Below are 14,046 nucleotides of genomic sequence, written 5' to 3'. Positions count from 1 at the left end.
TGAGTCAGTACCTACCCCTCAGCAGGGTGAGTCAGTACCTACCCCTCAGCAGGGTCCAGTGCCAGGGCTCGAGGGCTGTCCAGATCCTTCCAGACTAGGACCTGTCTGTGCTGTCCATCCAGCTTGGCCACCTCGATACGATTGGTCCCCGTGTCGGCCCAGTACAGATTCTTCCCCAACCAGTCCACCGCCATGCCTTCTGGGTAGTCCAGGCCAAACTCCACCACGTGTTCCAGAGCGCTGCCGTTCATAAACGCACGACTGATTGTCTGGAGGGAGAGAAAAGAGAGGAGAGAGGAGAGGAGGAGAGAGGAGGGAGGAGAGGAGAGGAGGAGAGGAGAGAGAGAGAGGGGGAGAGAGAGAGAGGAGAGAGAGGGAGGAGAGAGGGAGGAGAGAGGGAGGAGAGAGGGAGGAGAGAGGGGAGAGAGAGGGAGAGAGAGGGGAGGAGAGGAGAGGGAGGGAGAGAGAGAGAGAGAGAGGAGAGAGAGAGAGGAGAGAGGGAGAGGAGAGAGGGAGAGAGGAGAGAGGGGAGAGGGAGAGAGGGAGAGGGAGGGGAGAGAGAGAAGAGAGAGGAAAGGAGAGGAGAGGAGAGAGGGGAGAGGGGTTACTATTGTGCTGAAGGTAATCTGGGCTTTATCAGCCTGCTACGTGAACTGATGGCTCCGAGCCAGAGAGAGACACCTCCCTCCTTACCTTCAGTGTGATATCTGTCCAGTAGATGCGGTTGTCGGTGATGTCAAAGTCGAGTGCAGACGCCTCTTTCACCCCGGTCAGCGGGATGGCCACGTTGTTGTTGTTTGTTTCCAAGGAGATGCGTCTGATGTCTGTGTGTCGGGAGAAGAGGAGGAAGGCTTCTGGTACGATGCAGGTGGACAGGTCAGCTATCAGCTCTAGACCAATGGGACAGGCACATTGGACGCCCACCGGCGTATACAGGCATAGGTGGCTACACCCACCATTAGCCTCCGCACACAGGTTGGTACCTGGGAGAGGAGGAGAGAGAGGAGGAGAGAGGGGGAGGCAGTAGGAGGAGAGAGAGGAGAAGAGGGGGAGGCAGTAGGAGGAGAGAGAGGAGAGAAGAGAGGGAGGCAGTAGGAGGAGAGGGGAGAGAGGAGAAGAGAGGGAGGCAGTAGGAGGAGAGGGGGAGAGGAGAAGAGGGGGAGGCAGTAGGAGGAGAGAGAGGAGAGAAGAGAGGGAGGCAGTAGGAGGAGAGGGGGAGAGAGGAGAAGAGGGGGAGAGAGGATAAGGGAGAGGCAGTAGGAGGAGAGGGGGAGGCAGTAGGAGGAGAGGGGAGGGGGAGGGGGAGGCAGTAGGAGAAGGGGGAGGCAGTAGGAGGAGAGGGGGAGGCAGTAGGAGGAGAGGGGGATGTAAAGTTTATTCTCTGTCTGTGTTAATCACCATCTCAGGGGCAGAAGAGATGAGCAGGAGAATCCGACAGTCTGGATGACTGGGGTCAGGTTCAGGCTGTGTCACCTACCGAAGGTCTGGTGTACATATGTAGCTATGAGCCCCGTGGGGTCAGGTTCAGGCTGTGTCACCTACCGAAGGTCTGGTGTACATATGTAGCTATGAGCCCCGTGGGGTCAGGGGTCAGGTTCAGGCTGTGTTACCTACCGAAGGTCTGGTGTACATATGTAGCTTTGAGCCCCGTGGGGTCAGGGTTCAGGCTGTGTTACCTACCGAAGGTCTGGTGTACATATGTAGCTTTGAGCCCCGTGAGGTCAGGGTTCAGGCTGTGTCACCTACCGAAGGTCTGGTGTACATATGTAGCTATGAGCCCCGTGAGGTCAGGGTTCAGGCTGTGCTACCTACCGAAGGTCTGGTGTACATATGTAGCTATGAGCCCCGTGGGGTCAGGTTCAGGCTGTGTTACCTACCGAAGGTCTGGTGTACATATGTAGCTATGAGCCCCGTGGGGTCAGGGTTCAGGTTCAGGCTGTGCTACCTACCGAAGGTCTGGTGTACATATGTAGCTATGAGCCCCGTGGGGTCAGGGTTCAGGCTGTGTTACCTACCGAAGGTCTGGTGTACATATGTAGCTTTGAGCCCCGTGAGGTCAGGGGTCAGGTTCAGGCTGTGTCACCTACCGAAGGTCTGGTGTACATATGTAGCTATGAGCCCCGTGAGGTCAGGGTTCAGGTTCAGGTTGTGTTACCTACCGAAGGTCTGGTGTACATATGTAGCTATGAGCCCCGTGAGGTCAGGGTTCAGGTTGTGTTACCTACCGAAGGTCTGGTGTACATATGTAGCTTTGAGCCCCATGAGGTCAGGTGTCAGGCTGTGCTACCTACCGAAGGTCTGGTGTACATATGTAGCTATGAGCCCCGTGAGGTCAGGGTTCAGGCTGTGCTACCTACCGAAGGTCTGGTGTACATATGTAGCTATGAGCCCCGTGGGGTCAGGGGTCAGGCTGTGTTACCTACCGAAGGTCTGGTGTACATATATAGCTATGAGCCCCGTGGGGTCAGGGTTCAGGTTCAGGCTGTGCTACCTACCGAAGGTCTGGTGTACATATGTAGCTATGAGCCCCGTGGGGTCAGGGTTCAGGCTGTGCTACCTACCGAAGGTCTGGTGTACATATGTAGCTATGAGCCCCGTGGGGTCAGGGGTCAGGTTCAGGCTGTGCTACCTACCGAAGGTCTGGTGTACATATGTAGCTTTGAGCCCAGTGGGGTCAGGGGTCAGGTTCAGACTGTGTTACCTACCGAAGGTCTGGTGTACATATGTAGCTTTGAGCCCCGTGGGGTCAGGGGTCAGGTTCAGGCTGTGTTACCTACCGAAGGTCTGGTGTACATATGTAGCTTTGAGCCCCGTGGGGTCAGGGGTCAGGTCAGGCTGTGCTACCTACCGAAGGTCTGGTGTACATATGTAGCTTTGAGCCCCGTGGGGTCAGGGGTCAGGTTCAGGCTGTGCTACCTACCGAAGGTCTGGTGTACATATGTAGCTTTGAGCCCCGTGGGGTCAGGGGTCAGTCTGTGCTACCTACCGAAGGTCTGGTGTACATATGTAGCTATGAGCCCCGTGAGGTCAGGGTTCAGGCTGTGCTACCTACCGAAGGTCTGGTGTACATATGTAGCTATGAGCCCCGTGGGGTCAGGGGTCAGGCTGTGTTACCTACCGAAGGTCTGGTGTACATATGTAGCTATGAGCCCCGTGGGGTCAGGGTTCAGGTTCAGGCTGTGCTACCTACCGAAGGTCTGGTGTACATATGTAGCTATGAGCCCCGTGGGGTCAGGGTTCAGGCTGTGCTACCTACCGAAGGTCTGGTGTACATATGTAGCTATGAGCCTGTGGGGTCAGGGGTCAAGTTCAGGCTGTGCTACCTACCGAAGGTCTGGTGTACATATGTAGCTTTGAGCCCCGTGGGGTCAGGGGTCAGGTTCAGACTGTGTTACCTACCGAAGGTCTGGTGTACATATGTAGCTTTGAGCCCCGTGGGGTCAGGGGTCAGGTTCAGGCTGTGTTACCTACCGAAGGTCTGGTGTACATATGTAGCTTTGAGCCCCGTGGGGTCAGGGGTCAGGCTGTGCTACCTACCGAAGGTCTGGTGTACATATGTAGCTTTGAGCCCCGTGGGGTCAGGGGTCAGGGTTCAGGCTGTGCTACCTACCGAAGGTCTGGTGTACATATGTAGCTATGAGCCCCGTGGGGTCAGGGTCAGGCTGTGCTACCTACCGAAGGTCTGGTGTACATATGTAGCTATGAGCCCCGTGGGGTCAGGGGTCAGGTTCAGGCTGTGTTACCTACCGAAGGTCTGGTGTACATATGTAGCTATGAGCCCCGTGGGGTCAGGGGTCAGGGTTCAGGCTGTGCTACCTACCGAAGGTCTGGTGTACATATGTAGCTATGAGCCCCGTGGGGTCAGGGTTCAGGCTGTGCTACCTACCGAAGGTCTGGTGTACATATGTAGCTATGAGCCCCGTGGGGTCAGGGGTCAGGTTCAGGCTGTGCTACCTACCGAAGGTCTGGTGTACATATGTAGCTTTGAGCCCCGTGGGGTCAGGGGTCAGGTTCAGGCTGTGTTACCTACCGAAGGTCTGGTGTACATATGTAGCTTTGAGCCCCGTGGGGTCAGGGGTCAGGTTCAGGCTGTGTTACCTACCGAAGGTCTGGTGTACATATGTAGCTTTGAGCCCCGTGGGGTCAGGGGTCAGGCTGTGCTACCTACCGAAGGTCTGGTGTACATATGTAGCTTTGAGCCCCGTGGGGTCAGGGGTCAGGGTTCAGGCTGTGCTACCTACCGAAGGTCTGGTGTACATATGTAGCTATGAGCCCCGTGGGGTCAGGGGTCAGGCTGTGCTACCTACCGAAGGTCTGGTGTACATATGTAGCTATGAGCCCCGTGAGGTCAGGGTTCAGGCTGTGCTACCTACCGAAGGTCTGGTGTACATATGTAGCTATGAGCCCCGTGGGGTCAGGGGTCAGGCTGTGTTACCTACCGAAGGTCTGGTGTACATATGTAGCTATGAGCCCCGTGGGGTCAGGGTTCAGGTTCAGGCTGTGCTACCTACCGAAGGTCTGGTGTACATATGTAGCTATGAGCCCCGTGGGGTCAGGGTTCAGGCTGTGCTACCTACCGAAGGTCTGGTGTACATATGTAGCTATGAGCCTGTGGGGTCAGGGGTCAAGTTCAGGCTGTGCTACCTACCGAAGGTCTGGTGTACATATGTAGCTTTGAGCCCCATGGGGTCAGGGGTCAGGTTCAGACTGTGTTACCTACCGAAGGTCTGGTGTACATATGTAGCTTTGAGCCCCGTGGGGTCAGGGGTCAGGTTCAGGCTGTGTTACCTACCGAAGGTCTGGTGTACATATGTAGCTTTGAGCCCCGTGGGGTCAGGGGTCAGGCTGTGCTACCTACCGAAGGTCTGGTGTACATATGTAGCTTTGAGCCCCGTGGGGTCAGGGGTCAGGCTGTGCTACCTACCGAAGGTCTGGTGTACATATGTAGCTATGAGCCCCGTGGGGTCAGGGGTCAGGCTGTGCTACCTACCGAAGGTCTGGTGTACATATGTAGCTTTGAGCCCCGTGGGGTCAGGGGTCAGGTTCAGGCTGTGTTACCTACCGAAGGTCTGGTGTACATATGTAGCTATGAGCCCCGTGGGGTCAGGGTTCAGGTTCAGGCTGTGCTACCTACCGAAGGTCTGGTGTACATATGTAGCTTTGAGCCCCGTGGGGTCAGGGTTCAGGCTGTGCTACCTACCGAAGGTCTGGTGTACATATGTAGCTTTGAGCCCCGTGGGGTCAGGGGTCAGGTTCAGGCTGTGCTACCTACCGAAGGTCTGGTGTACATATGTAGCTTTGAGCCCCGTGGGGTCAGGTTCAGGCTGTGCTACCTACCGAAGGTCTGGTGTACATATGTAGCTATGAGCCCCGTGGGGTCAGGGGTCAGGTTCAGGCTGTGTTACCTACCGAAGGTCTGGTGTACATATGTAGCTTTGAGCCCCGTGGGGTCAGGGGTCAGGTTCAGGCTGTGCTACCTACCGAAGGTCTGGTGTACATATGTAGCTATGAGCCCCGTGGGGTCAGGGGTCAGGCTGTGCTACCTACCGAAGGTCTGGTGTACATATGTAGCTATGAGCCCCGTGGGGTCAGGGGTCAGGTTCAGGCTGTGTTACCTACCGAAGGTCTGGTGTACATATGTAGCTTTGAGCCCCGTGGGGTCAAGGGTCAGGTTCAGGCTGTGTTACCTACCGAAGGTCTGGTGTACATATGTAGCTATGAGCCCCGTGGGGTCAGGGGTCAGGTTCAGGCTGTGCTACCTACCGAAGGTCTGGTGTACATATGTAGCTTTGAGCCCCGTGGGGTCAGGGGTCAGGTTCAGGCTGTGCTACCTACCGAAGGTCTGGTGTACATATGTAGCTTTGAGCCCCGTGGGGTCAGGTTCAGGCTGTGCTACCTACCGAAGGTCTGGTGTACATATGTAGCTATGAGCCCCGTGGGGTCAGGGGTCAGGTTCAGGCTGTGTTACCTACCGAAGGTCTGGTGTACGTATGTAGCTTTGAGCCCCGTGAGGTCAGGGGTCAGGTTCAGGCTGTGCTACCTACCGAAGGTCTGGTGTACATATGTAGCTATGAGCCCCGTGAGGTCAGGGTTCAGGCTGTGCTACCTACCGAAGGTCTGGTGTACATATGTAGCTATGAGCCCCGTGAAGTCAGGGTTCAGGCTGTGCTACCTACCGAAGGTCTGGTGTACATATGTAGCTTTGAGCCCCGTGGGGTCAGGGGTCAGGGGTCAGGCTGTGCTACCTACCGAAGGTCTGGTGTACATATGTAGCTTTGAGCCCCGTGGGGTCAGGGGTCAGGTTCAGGCTGTGCTACCTACCGAAGGTCTGGTGTACATATGTAGCTATGAGCCCCGTGGGGTCAGGGGTCAGGTTCAGGCTGTGTTACCTACCGAAGGTCTGGTGTACGTATGTAGCTTTGAGCCCCGTGAGGTCAGGGGTCAGGTTCAGGCTGTGCTACCTACCGAAGGTCTGGTGTACATATGTAGCTATGAGCCCCGTGAGGTCAGGGTTCAGGCTGTGCTACCTACCGAAGGTCTGGTGTACATATGTAGCTATGAGCCCCGTGAAGTCAGGGTTCAGGCTGTGCTACCTACCGAAGGTCTGGTGTACATATGTAGCTTTGAGCCCCGTGAGGTCAGGTGTCAGGCTGTGCTACCTACCGAAGGTCTGGTGTACATATGTAGCTATGAGCCCCGTGAGGTCAGGGTTCAGGCTGTGCTACCTACCGAAGGTCTGGTGTACATATGTAGCTTTGAGCCCCGTGGGGTCAGGGGTCAGGCTGTGCTACCTACCGAAGGTCTGGTGTACATATGTAGCTTTGAGCCCCGTGGGGTCAGGGGTCAGGTTCAGGCTGTGCTACCTACCGAAGGTCTGGTGTACATATGTAGCTATGAGCCCCGTGGGGTCAGGGGTCAGTCTGTGCTACCTACCGAAGGTCTGGTGTACATATGTAGCTATGAGCCCCGTGGGGTCAGGGGTCAGGTTCAGGCTGTGCTACATATGTAGCTTTGAGCCCCGTGGGGTCAGGTTCAGGCTGTGCTACCTACCGAAGGTCTGGTGTACATATGTAGCTTTGAGCCCCGTGGGGTCAGGGGTCAGGCTGTGCTACCTACCGAAGGTCTGTTGTACATATGTAGCTATGAGCACCGTGAGGTCAGGGTTCAGGCTGTGCTACCTACCGAAGGTCTGGTGTACATATGTAGCTTTGAGCCCCGTGGGGTCAGGGGTCAGGTTCAGGCTGTGCTACCTACCGAAGGTCTGGTGTACATATGTAGCTTTGAGCCCCGTGGGGTCAGGGGTCAGGTTCAGGCTGTGCTACCTACCGAAGGTCTGGTGTACATATGTAGCTATGAGCCCCGTGGGGTCAGGTTCAGGCTGTGCTACCTACCGAAGGTCTGGTGTACATATGTAGCTTTGAGCCCCGTGGGGTCAGGGTTCAGGCTGTGTTACCTACCGAAGGTCTGGTGTACATATGTAGCTTTGAGCCCCGTGAGGTCAGGGGTCAGGTTCAGGCTGTGTCACCTACCGAAGATCTGGTGTACATATGTAGCTTTGAGCCCCGTGAGGTCAGGGTTCAGGTTGTGCTACCTACCGAAGGTCTGGTGTACATATGTAGCTATGAGCCCCGTGGGGTCAGGTTCAGGCTGTGCTACCTACCGAAGGTCTGGTGTACATATGTAGCTTTGAGCCCCGTGGGGTCAGGGGTCAGGCTGTGCTACCTACCGAAGGTCTGGTGTACATATGTAGCTATGAGCCCCGTGAGTTTAGGGTTCAGGCTGTGCTACCTACCGAAGGTCTGGTGTACATATGTAGCTTTGAGCCCCATGAGGTCAGGGGTCAGGCTGTGCTACCTACCGAAGGTCTGGTGTACATATGTAGCTATGAGCCCCGTGAGGTCAGGGTTCAGGCTGTGCTACCTACCGAAGGTCTGGTGTACATATGTAGCTATGAGCCCCGTGGGGTCAGGGTTCAGGCTGTGTTACCTACCGAAGGTCTGGTGTACATATGTAGCTTTGAGCCCCGTGAGGTCAGGGGTCAGGTTCAGGCTGTGCTACCTACCGAAGGTCTGGTGTACATATGTAGCTTTGAGCCCCGTGAGGTCAGGGGTCAGGCTGTGCTACCTACCGAAGGTCTGGTGTACATATGTAGCTATGAGCCCCGTGAGGTCAGGGTTCAGGCTGTGCTACCTACCGAAGGTCTGGTGTACATATGTAGCTATGAGCCCCGTGGGGTCAGGTTCAGGCTGTGTTACCTACCGAAGGTCTGGTGTACATATGTAGCTATGAGCCCCGTGGGGTCAGGGTTCAGGTTCAGGCTGTGTTACCTACCGAAGGTCTGGTGTACATATGTAGCTATGAGCCCCGTGGGGTCAGGGTTCAGGCTGTGTTACCTACCGAAGGTCTGGTGTACATACGTAGCTTTGAGCCCCGTGAGGTCAGGGGTCAGGTTCAGGCTGTGCTACCTACCGAAGGTCTGGTGTACATATGTAGCTTTGAGCCCCGTGGGGTCAGGGGTCAGGTTCAGGCTGTGTTACCTACCGAAGGTCTGGTGTACATATGTAGCTTTGAGCCCCGTGGGGTCAGGGGTCAGGCTGTGCTACCTACCGAAGGTCTGGTGTACATATGTAGCTTTGAGCCCCGTGGGGTCAGGGGTCAGGCAGGCTGTGCTACCTACCGAAGGTCTGGTGTACATATGTAGCTATGAGCCCCGTGGGGTCAGGGGTCAGGCTGTGCTACCTACCGAAGGTCTGGTGTACATATGTAGCTATGAGCCCCGTGGGGTCAGGGGTCAGGTTCAGGCTGTGTTACCTACCGAAGGTCTGGTGTACATATGTAGCTATGAGCCCCGTGGGGTCAGGGGTCAGGTTTAGGCTGTGCTACCTACCGAAGGTCTGGTGTACATATGTAGCTATGAGCCCCGTGGGGTCAGGGGTCAGGTTCAGGCTGTGTTACCTACCGAAGGTCTGGTGTACGTATGTAGCTTTGAGCCCCGTGAAGTCAGGGGTCAGGTTCAGGCTGTGCTACCTACCGAAGGTCTGGTGTACATATGTAGCTATGAGCCCCGTGAGGTCAGGGTTCAGGCTGTGCTACCTACCGAAGGTCTGGTGTACATATGTAGCTATGAGCCCCGTGAGGTCAGGGTTCAGGCTGTGCTACCTACCGAAGGTCTGGTGTACATATGTAGCTTTGAGCCCCGTGGGGTCAGGGTCAGGCTGTGCTACCTACCGAAGGTCTGGTGTACATATGTAGCTTTGAGCCCCATGGGGTCAGGTTCAGGCTGTGCTACCTACCGAAGGTCTGGTGTACATATGTAGCTATGAGCCCCGTGGGGTCAGGGGTCAGGCTGTGCTACCTACCGAAGGTCTGGTGTACATATGTAGCTATGAGCCCCGTGGGGTCAGGGGTCAGGTTCAGGCTGTGCTACCTACCGAAGGTCTGGTGTACATATGTAGCTTTGAGCCCCGTGGGGTCAGGTTCAGGCTGTGCTACCTACCGAAGGTCTGGTGTACATATGTAGCTATGAGGCCCGTGAGGTCAGGGGTCAGGTTCAGGCTGTGTTACCTACCGAAGGTCTGGTGTACATATGTTGCTATGAGCCCCGTGGGGTCAGGGGTCAGGCTGTGCTACCTACCGAAGGTCTGGTGTACATATGTAGCTATGAGCCCCGTGAGGTCAGGGTTCAGGCTGTGCTACCTACCGAAGGTCTGGTGTACATATGTAGCTTTGAGCCCCGTGGGGTCAGGGGTCAGGTTCAGGCTGTGCTACCTACCGAAGGTCTGGTGTACATATGTAGCTTTGAGCCCCGTGGGGTCAGGGGTCAGGTTCAGGCTGTGCTACCCCCTCCGAAGGTCTGGTGTACATATGTAGCTATGAGCCCCGTGGGGTCAGGCTGTGGGGTCTGGGGTACATATGGCTGTCAGGGGTCAGGTTCAGGCTGTGTTACCTACCGAAGGTCTGGTGTACATATGTAGCTTTGAGCCCCGTGGGGTCAGGGGTCAGGTTCAGGCTGTGCTACCTACCGAAGGTCTGGTGTACATATGTAGCTTTGAGCCCCGTGGGGTCAGGGGTCAGGCTGTGCTACCTACCGAAGGTCTGGTGTACATATGTAGCTATGAGCCCCGTGGGGTCAGGGGTCAGGGTTCAGGCTGTGTTACCTACCGAAGGTCTGGTGTACATATGTAGCTTTGAGCCCCGTGGGGTCAGGGGTCAGGTTCAGGCTGTGTTACCTACCGAAGGTCTGGTGTACATATGTAGCTTTGAGCCCCGTGGGGTCAGGGGTCAGGCTGTGCTACCTACCGAAGGTCTGGTGTACATATGTAGCTATGAGCCCCGTGGGGTCAGGGTTCAGGCTGTGTTACCTACCGAAGGTCTGGTGTACATATGTAGCTTTGAGCCCCGTGGGGTCAGGGGTCAGGCTGTGCTACCTACCGAAGGTCTGGTGTACATATGTAGCTATGAGCCCCGTGGGGTCAGGGGTCAGGGTTCAGGCTGTGTTACCTACCGAAGGTCTGGTGTACGTATGTAGCTTTGAGCCCCATCAGGTCTGGTAGCTGGTCTATGATGAACTCTCTCTCCATGGTGTGTTTGTGGACCCTCTCGATGCTGCGTCTCTGCCAGTCTGTCCAGTACACATAGTCCCCCAGCAGAGTGAAGCCAAAGATGTGAGGTAGCTTATCTTCTACCAGGATCCTCCTGCCTGAACCGTCCATACACATCACCTGGGGGAGAGGGAGAGACGGGGAGAGAGGGACAGAGAGGGGGGGAGACAGAGAGAGAAGGGGAGAGAGAGACAGAGAGAGAAGGGGAGAGAGAGGGGGACAGAGAGGGGGACAGAGAATCAGAGGATAAACCAGTGAACAGCTTGAAGACCAAACCAATAAGTTCAGATAGGAGCTCAGAGACCCCCCCCGGGCTTCCCTCCTACCGAAGATACACACACACCCCCCCCCAGGCCTCCCGGGCCTCCCTCCTACCGAAGAGACCCCCCTCCGGGCCTCCCTCCTACCGAAGATACACCCCCCCCAGGCCTCCCTCCGGGCCTCCCTCCTATTCAGCTTACTGCCCAGTCACCAGATCTCAATCTAACTGAGCATCTGTGGGGATGAGATGGAACGAGCTCGTCGGAATAGAGATCCACTTCCTGCCAACTTCACACAACGGTGGGAAGCATTGGAGCTCAACATGGGCCAGCACTGTGGGAAGCATTGGAGCTCAACATGGGCCAGCACTGTGGGAAGCATTGGAGCTCAACATGGGCCAGCACTGTGGGAAGCATTGGAGCTCAATATGGACCAGCGTTCCTGTGGAACCCTTTCTCATTGAGGCTGTGGAGGATCAGATGTTAGGAAGGTGTCCCTGATGTGTTGTACACTCAGTGTCCTTTCTCAGTGAGGATCAGATGTTAGGAAGGTGTCCCTGATGTGTTGTACACTCAGTGTCCTTTCTCAGTGAGGATCAGATGTTAGGAAGGTGTCCCTGATGTGTTGTACACTCAGTGTCCTTTCTCATTGAGGATCAGATGTTAGGAAGGTGTCCCTGATGTGTTGTACACTCAGTGTCCTTTCTCAGTGAGGATCAGATGTTAGGAAGGTGTCCCTGATGTGTTGTACACTCAGTGTCCTTTCTCAGTGAGGTGGCCTAATGATTTAGAATGGGAATCATATTGGTCCCCACAAGGATAGTAAAACAAACGTGTGTCCACAGTGGGGTGTGTTTCACATTCTGGGGCTGTTCTAAAAGAGGGGAACCCGCAGCTGGAGTGGGAGGCAGCAAATCAGAACCAGATGTGGCTCTGGCCCGCAAAAACCTTGTTCTAGATCAAAACCTCGTTCTGGAGCAGACCCAGTACCCAGGCTACCACCACCAGCACACCCAGTACCCAGGCTACCACCACCAGCAGACCCAGTACCCAGGCTACCACCACCAGCAGACCCAGAACCTAGGCTACCACCACCAACCAACCTAGCAGACCCAGAACTCAGGCTACCACCACCAACCAACCTAGCAGACCCAGAACCCAGGCTACCACCACCAACCAACCTAGCAGACCCAGAACTCAGGCTACCACCACCAACCAACCTAGCAGACCCAGGCTACCACCACCAACCAACCTAGCAGACCCAGGCTACCACCACCAACCAACCTAGCAGGCACAGAACCCAGGCTACCACCGGGGGGGGGTATGGCTTCAGAGCAATGCCCCCAGATTAAAACCAACCAACCTAGCAGACCCAGAACCCAGGCTACCACCTGGGGGGGTATGGCTTCAGAGCAATGCCCCCAGATTAAAACCAACCAACCTAGCAGACCCAGAACCCAGGCTACCACCGGGAGGGGGGGGGGGGGGTATGGCTTCAGAGCAATGCCCCCAGATTAAAACCAACCACTAGCAGACCCAGAACCCAGGCTACCACCTGGGGGTATGGCTTCAGAGCCCCCAGATTAAAACCAACCACTAGCAGACCCAGAACCCAGGCTACCACCTGGGGGGGTATGGCTTCAGAGCCCCCAGATTAAAACCAACCACTAGCAGACCCAGAACCCAGGCTACCACCTGGGGGGTATGGCTTCAGAGCCCCCAGATTAAAACCAACCACTAGCAGACCCAGAACCCAGGCTACCACCTGGGGGGGGTATGGCTTCAGAGCCCCCAGATTAAAACCAACCACTAGCCGACCCAGAACCCAGGCTACCACCTGGGGGTATGGCTTCAGAGCCCCCAGATTAAAACCAACCACTAGCCGACCCAGAACCCAGGCTACCACCTGGGGGGGGGTATGGCTTCAGAGCCCCCAGATTAAAACCAACCACTAGCCGACCCAGAACCCAGGCTACCACCTGGGGGGGGGTATGGCTTCAGAGCCCCCAGATTAAAACCAACCAACCTAGCAGACCCAGAACCCAGGCTACCACCACCAACCAACCACTAGCAGGGGGCTACCACCTGGGGGTATGGCTTCAGAGCCCCCAGATTAAAACCAACCACTAGCAGACCCAGAACCCAGGCTACCACCTGGGGGGGGGGTATGGCTTCAGAGCCCCCAGATTAAAACCAACCACTAGCAGACCCAGGCTACCACCGGGAGGGGGTATGGCTTCAGAGCCCCCAGATTAAAACCAACCACTAGCAGACCCAGGCTACCACCTGGGGGGGGGTATGGCTTCAGAGCCCCCAGATTAAAACCAACCACTAGCAGACCCAGAACCCAGGCTACCACCTGGGGGGGGGTATGGCTTCAGCAATGCCCCCAGATTAAAACCAACCACTAGCCGACCCAGGCTACCACCTGGGGGGGGGTATGGCTTCAGAGCCCCCAGATTAAAACCAACCACTAGCCGACCCAGGCTACCACCTGGGGGGGGGGTATGGCTTCAGAGCCCCCAGATTAAAACCAACCACTGGCCGATGTGTTGGAACATATGATATGCTGTGTGAGGATGCCAACTGTAGAAAACAAAGGATGTCTTTGAAACTAGTCGTTTCCATATGGAAGTTAGAGGCCCGTGGAGGGAAATGTAAAGAAGTAGGACTCACATCGACCCCTCCCTGCATTACATCTCGACCCAACACCACCAGTCACCAAGGCTCCACGGTGGCTCAGCTGGCAACACCCCGAAAAGTGCAGAAATGTTACGATTGGGTTTCTGAGGGGGATCCAGCTGGCCATGATGTAGACTAGTCCTCATAGGAGGACCTCACTGCTGCCTGGGCTCTGGGATGAGGTACTGATCCAGCTGGCCATGATGTAGACTAGTCCTCATATAGGAGGACCTCACTGCTGCCTGGGCTCTGGACTGAGGTACTGATCCAGCTGGCCATGATGTAGACTAGACCTCATAGGAGGACCTCACTGCTGCCTGGGATCTGGACTGAGGTACTGATCCAGCTGGCCATGATGTAGACTAGTCCTCATAGGAGGACCTCAGTCATGCCTGGACTGAGGTACTGACCCAGCTGGCCATGATGTAGACTAGACCTCATAGGAGGACCTCACTGCTGCCTGGGCTCTGGGATGAGGTACTGATCCAGCTGGCCATGATGTA

General features: G+C 55.9%; 1 protein-coding gene across 1 annotated transcript in view; it reads right to left on the bottom strand.

Annotated features, from left to right (window-relative positions):
- Positions 1-14,046, bottom strand: part of LOC115120970 (low-density lipoprotein receptor-related protein 6-like) — a 123,233-nt gene that overhangs the window by 42,817 nt on the left and 66,370 nt on the right. The window contains 3 exon segments of the mRNA XM_065017062.1: positions 43-269; positions 694-983; positions 10,505-10,721. Coding sequence (XP_064873134.1) covers positions 43-269; positions 694-983; positions 10,505-10,721 — 734 coding nt within the window.

Source organism: Oncorhynchus nerka, unplaced genomic scaffold, assembly GCF_034236695.1.
Source record: "Oncorhynchus nerka isolate Pitt River unplaced genomic scaffold, Oner_Uvic_2.0 unplaced_scaffold_311, whole genome shotgun sequence".
NCBI lineage: Eukaryota > Metazoa > Chordata > Actinopteri > Salmoniformes > Salmonidae > Oncorhynchus > Oncorhynchus nerka.
This window is presented reverse-complemented; position numbering and strand designations above follow the sequence as displayed.